Below are 6,904 nucleotides of genomic sequence, written 5' to 3' on the forward strand. Positions count from 1 at the left end.
GTAAGACGGCTGCCTGGAGTGGAGAGCAGCCCAAACCCTTCTCTGTGGTAAGTGAGCCTCACGCTTCCATTGCTCTTTTCATTTCTAGAAAATGAAGTGCCAGCCCCTACCTCACCCCCAGAAGGTGAGTTTAAACCCTGCTTCACATGTTTGGGCTGCAAATCCCGAATGCCCATCCCAGCATGATTTGGCCTCCACTGATGTTGTGAGCTTTAACCCAACTCCTACTGAGAAGTTGAAGGGCGACAGTTGTGATAAGTTCATAATCGTAAAAACAATAACCCTCTGACATTTATATAACCCTCTCACATTAATCTAACTTGGATGGCACTTCATATACATTATGCAAATGATTCTTATAAAATTCTTCATGTTATGCAAAAGTTGTTGCTACACCCATGTTTTACAGTCGTGGAAGCTGAGCTTCCAAGGAGCTGAAGGACTTGGGGGGCTTTTCCCCATATAGTGAAGGTCAAACAAAACCCACAGCTTTCTGGTGAGTGGGGAGTGGATCCCACCTCAACCCTGGAAGATCAACAGCCCCTTCCCAACTTGATCTATGTCACCATCGAGCACCTCCAGAAACTCCTCAGGGAGTGTCTACAAAGGTTTGGTGGCCCCCGAGACTCAAAATCAGGACCTACTTCTGGAGTTTTTAGTACCCGTTGTCCAGCAGTTGGCAACAAAAATTGAGTGAAGATATGCAGTGAAATCCTTGGCAGGTAGCCACAGTCCTCAGTGACACACAATGCATGAAGCCTGTTTTGACATCCACATAGACACGAGGAACAGAACAAATTGGAAGGATGAGAAACCCAAGTGGGGGTCGGCCCGGTGGCGCACTGCTACAGTGCACCACTTGGGAGTGCAGTGGCACTCCTGCCGAGGGTTCGGATCCCACATACAGACCGGCCGCTCACTGGCTGAGCGAGGTGCGAGCGCAACACCGAGGGTTGCGATCCCGTTGCCAGTCCCAGTCCGGTACGGGCGCGACACTGAGGGTTGCGATCTGTTGCCGGACACGAAAAAAGACAAAAAAAAAAAAGAAAGAAACCCAAGTGGGTTGTTAACCCCCAGCATGGCCCTCCAGAATCACTTGTCTGCCCCCACAAAACAGCCTCCAGGGTGGAAGCAACCAAATTCATGTGCATTTTCCCAGGAACTCTTCCTCCTTGAACAGGATGAGAAACTGGATGCATTCAAGAATTATTCACTGGCTATTTGCCATGTGCACAGCTCTGCTCTAACCCTTCAGAAGGGTATAGAACTATCTACCACTTATTGATAGTGAGGTGTGAACATACTGTACCACATGTAGGTGGGATCTCTAAGTAGGAAACATTTCCCTGTTTCCAGTTTGTTTGCAGCCAAGTAGAAGATAAAATACAGCCTGGAGAACAATTAAATCAAATGCAACCATTGCATTAAAACGTTAGGCAATGCTGTAAGAAACCCCCCAAGGTAGTATGTGATTAAATGCAGATCACTTGAATTGACAATATAGTATGAAGTAGAGGATGGGATGTCACACAGACTGGTCCAGCCTAGGTGAAAATGGAAGTTGAAGGAGGCCTCAGTTTCTGGTCATATTTTCTCATGGAAATTTATCGGGGGAATTATGAAGCTCTTCTATCCTGGAGATTGTTTTTCAGGAGGGAAAGCTGAGAAATCTCACAGGAGCCCCTTTGTCTAGCTAAGAATACTAGACTCACACACTCAAAACCCAAATAGAATAGAAGAATACTGCTATGTGTCAAAATGGATAAAACAGGCTCAGTACCATATGAGTTCAAACAAGGCCAAGCTCAGATTTTGTTTTCTTTAGATCTTGATCTTAAAACCAGTATAGATGTGTGACATTCTTCTTAAGATCTTCTTAGGTATGTTTTCTCCTTGCACGAACAGATTTATTTTGGCCAGCATTAAATACTGAGAACCTACCGGCCGTGACAGACAAACCTCTCCCTTCCATCCTTCAGATTAATTCTGTCACCAGGCCACTATGAAGATTCCATTATCATTCCATTTTTCATATTCATTGCACAATATTGACCTCCTATTGCAAAAATAAGTCTCCTTCCAAACTCTGCTAACATTGCCCTTCTTAGTTAACTGAAATTTGAATCTCTCTTCATCAGTCAAAAGAAAAGAGAGAATTCACACTTGAAACAATTCTTTTCTAACATATATCACAAGTCAGATATCATTTACAGGTGTCTAAATTAATATGGCTTTGAACAGAGAGAAATGCGAACTAGATGGTCTCTACTGATAAAATCTGATATTATTGCTCCCATATTGCATTTATAGCTACTAAACCCAATCCAGAAATTTCATACATACAATAAAACATTTTCTTTGAAACTACATATATTGCACAATTATATATTTTGTAGCTTACTAAAATATCTAGAAGTCCAAACTACTGGAATCACTACATGGATCAAACTTCTTAAAAAAGTTAGGCCCTTGTTGGGATCTAAATTGAAGCGACCCTCATTTTTATACACAATTCTACTCCAGCATATTATATAACATGGTCCCAGCATCGCTGCATGTATTTTAACTAAATCTATATTGCATGTTTTTATGTATACTTTTTTCAACAATGATGTTTATTAATGGCATTTATGAAAAGTTTAATGTGACTATAATTCCCAAATTCATAATTTATGCATAGGACCGTGATGGGCTATGTAGTGCCATTTATAATCTGCTCTGTTGTCATTTATTTCCTCCCTTCCCCCCTCCTTCCCACTGCTCATTACACAGTAAAATGCTTTCAGACTCTTTTAAAAACGTGCCTGTACTTTCCACACAGAGCCAAACAAAGAGATGGAGGCCAGAACTGGACCAGCAAAAGGTGAGTTGGAGGGAGGGAGAGTGAGACCGAATTCAACAAAATTAGACGCAGAAGGAGGTCAGTCATGATGGCTCTGGTGGCCCCACAGAATTTCTCTGCGTTATCTTTCCTCAGTGCGCTTTAGAGTTCTTCCTCGTATCTTATCTGAAAGACCCAACCAGCGTAATGACAAATGGTGCTTGACTTGGCTTCTATTACATGTATTTCTAAAAGAAAACAACGATAAAATTATCATGAGCATTTGTTGAGATGCCAGCAAATTAACTGGTAGTTTCCACGTTTCAATGTGCATGCAAAGGAAAGAGGTGTTTGATCTTCTTGGGATTACACCAATCGGGCAAATTGTCTGAATTACCCAGATTTAAAAAAAAAAAAAGAATGCTTTCATGTTGTTGTGTGAACTGTTCCAGGTTTCATTAGTCATTTTGAAGGCTAGCATCTCACTTTTTAACAGTACTATGCATTCATGTAGATTTATAGGGTGATTTATATCGATTGACCATACAATCTTAAGCAAACGTCATGTTGTTCCGTATTGAATTGGGAACTCATTTATTCCTGTAATGTTATTCTATTTTTGCTTCATAGGGAGAGAGCCCAGCTATAGAAAATGAGTAATCTTTATCATGTACTTTTGTAACTCCATGAAATACTAATTCCTTTGTCTCACCAAGTATGAAGTCATTGTCATTACTGACCATTTGTCTTAAGCCAAGGAGCATTAGTCTTCCAGAGGAAAGTTTTCATGGAGGCAGATTTGACAATTTTGCTTTATATGTTTGTATCATCATTTTTATAAATTAATCTTTTATTTGTGTAATGAATAACATAGTTTAAATTTTGGAATAACTAATTACTCCCTGACTGCAATAAGAAGTTTCTCTTTTTCCTGGACACCACCCTGAAGCGTGTTAAGTATCTCTTTGTTCTAAGTATGTCATATTTTATCACCTCATTCCTATGATATTATTGTCTCCTATACATTAGTAAAATACTTTTTTTCTTTCTTTCAGTACATTGGATCATTTTTCTTCAGCTAACTTGAACTTACGCTCTCATAAATAAACACATAGTGTTAGTATGCTCACTTTGTCCCGACCTTCAGTGACTCTCATGGATAGTAACATGAATACTAATCCTGGCCACGTGGGCCACAGTTTGAAGGTTATTTGTTTATGGAATGCAGACAGTGCAAACTCCTAACACTCCTTCCATGAGGTGGGTTCAAGGAGGCTTGGATATCCTGGCTGATGTTATTGTAACATTATTCTCTATTATGCCGATGGCATACACCTCTGTTTCCAAATTTGGAAAGGTGCTTGGACCAGCCTGTTAGGCTCAACCAACAGAGCAGATGATGTCATCCCAAAGGGCAAGCTGTCAACATTTAAACAAAACCTGTGCCTGACCCTTAATCTGAAAAGTCACCATGTATATATTTGTATACCTAAGTGAGAAAATCCCTCTCCATAAATTAAAATCAACCAACCAATCGACCAATAAAAACTCTTTTCTTTAAGGAGAGCATAGTATGATGAAAGAGCAAGGCCAGATGACTAGGGCATCCTGAGATTAGTAGTATTTTTCTGACATTTGCAGAAGCAAGGCCATGGCCATCTATATGTGTGTGTGTGTGTGTGTGTGTGTGTGTGTGTGTGTGTGTGTGTGTGTGTGTGTATCTTTGCCCTACATGCCTAGGAAGCAAATCAGTTTAGGATAGAAAGTGACATCCTCAAATAAAGAAGGTAGATGGATGGAAGTTTTTAAAAAATATACAGTCCTCTTCAACTCTTACTAAGAACAGGGACATTTCAAGGAAAATACTTAAGCAAAAAGTAGGTGCAATAATTATTGCTGCATGTACATTCCCAGTTGCAAAATAAGCCCGTGGGCATAAACAGGTCTGACGTGTGCAACCCGCCTGCTCTCCACCATTAACTTGAGTGTCCTCCCCTGCTCTCCCTCCCTCCTCTGACTCTCAGTCCATCTAATTTTGTTTTTAACCATCCAACGCAGGTTTCACTCCTTTGTACAGCTTTCCCCTGACCATCCTGGCTCACTTTCATCTCCACTCTCCTTCTTCTTCTTCTTCCTGATTTCTCTTGGACCTACTGCCTCTGTCATTCCATTGCTCTTGTCTCCACTTAATCACGTATTAATGGTTCTCCTTTCCCTAGCAGGTTGTAGGCTTTTTGACAGTCAGGCACCATGTCTTAACCCTTCTTTAGTCCTCTCATCTCGTTCCCTCCAGCATCTGGCAGAGAGCTGCACATACTCGCCTAATAAAATTTACTTGCAGAATGAATGGAACAGCATTTCCATGCTGGCTTAGCTGCTGACCATACAGACGATGGTCATCTGGATGGGTTTGTATTTCCATTCAGCATGTTTGCTGGGCAGGAGGACGAACATACTATACCTACCCTTAGTCACTGCAGGTTCAGAGTGAGGCACCGGCACAGATCAGGTGGGTGATTTCTACTGTAACACTGACTTGCTTAAAGCTATTGAAAATGGTCATGCCTGGATATTAATAGATTATACCACAGTTTCCTTATCCACTCATCTGATGATGGATATTTGGGCTGGTTCCAATTCTTGGCTATTGTAAACAGCACTGAAATAAACATGTGGTACGGGTATCCCTTTGACATGATGATTTCCATTTTCAGCACTGTAGTTCTCAAAACAGTTGAAGTATTTACAATCAATAGCTCTAAGATTGTCACTATTAAGAATATTATTCATAGCAATGCAGCCTTAACATCTTTCTCAGATTGATTGAATTATTCTGCAACAGCTTGGAAATGTTCTTTAAAAAAATTTTTTTTTGTAGTTACAGAGAGTTGTTTGGTTCTGATATCAATCTTAACAAGCAGTGTTTGTGATTAGATTTGCCAGGTTTTTCAGATTTACTAAAAGTCTACATCTGGCAAATAGCTGATTTCCTGGGAAGGGGTTTTATTATGGTTTGCTTGCTTGCCTGTTTCCTGTGGACTTGTCCATCCAGCTGTCCTGCTCCCTGATACTGACCACTTTGTCCTGGGACCCGAGCAAAGTCTCCTGAAACTGAAACAATAGAGATGACAACAAGAAATGTGTTTAACCAAACAACAACGCAGAAATTAGATGCACAAATCCTTCTTGGAGTGATCGCACCAGGAGGCAATGCCCTTATAAAAATGCTGCTGTGGCTTAGAATTCTTTCAGAATAAGTACAGATGGGATGCTAAGTACAAATTCTTTTCTATATCCTCAATGGGGATAAAGATCTACCTTTTTCTCTAGCATTTATTTATCGAGCAAGAATTTACTGTCAACCACGTACCAGGCATGGATCTGGGTATGGGGTCCTGCCCTCCTGGAGCCAACTTACACTTTAGGGAGAAGAATCACCATCAACAGAGGAAGGTAGGTTTCAGTTTTGAAAGCAGACAAGAGTCACGGAGGACCATGTTTAGAGAATAATGTGTATGATCAAGTGGGTTCATACCTTTTTTTTGGTCAACCACCATCCAACATCCTATGTGTGAACATAGGGTAATAAGATTGGGTCTCTTCTGTGCCTTAACAATTGGCCTGTGGGACGTTCCAAAACTGGTTCTGTGGCTGGTCCCAAATGTGGCAGCAGCATTACAATCAGAGACTACTTTGAAGATCAGTACTCATTTTGATGCCTAAGTCCTGATATTTAAAATTTTTTTTCTATTTTTACATCTTAGTAGCTTAGAGTCTCTATCTTTTGATAAGCCCAATTGCTACAGTTCCTGCCTCTTTTTATTTTTCTTCCAGAAAAATATCTGCTTTTGGTAATCACTGCAAGGGAAATAAAAACTTATTTTCTTTTCCCAGGCATTAATATTACCACATAGACTATCGTGAATGAACCTGTGAGTATTAAATATCTCACATAACCTGATACGAAGAGTCTTCCTTTTGGCATGAACGTGGCTGGCAGATGAGGAAGTGAATCAGCAAAAGTTCCAACATATTTTCTCCTAAGTGGTGTGAATTTTTTAAATTAAAAGAATGTTTAAAACT

General features: G+C 40.3%; 1 protein-coding gene across 1 annotated transcript in view; it reads left to right on the forward strand.

The window, feature by feature from the left end:
• MYBPC1 (myosin binding protein C, slow type) overlaps window positions 1-6,904 on the forward strand; it is a 101,688-nt gene that overhangs the window by 17,777 nt on the left and 77,007 nt on the right. Inside the window, exon 3 of the mRNA XM_008579693.1 lies at window positions 2,822-2,863. Coding sequence (XP_008577915.1) covers window positions 2,836-2,863 — 28 coding nt within the window. The 5' untranslated portion in view covers window positions 2,822-2,835. The remainder of the gene's footprint in view (window positions 1-2,821; window positions 2,864-6,904) is intronic.

The sequence above is a fragment of the Galeopterus variegatus genome, unplaced genomic scaffold (genome assembly GCF_000696425.1).
Source record: "Galeopterus variegatus unplaced genomic scaffold, G_variegatus-3.0.2 Scaffold1942, whole genome shotgun sequence".
NCBI lineage: Eukaryota > Metazoa > Chordata > Mammalia > Dermoptera > Cynocephalidae > Galeopterus > Galeopterus variegatus.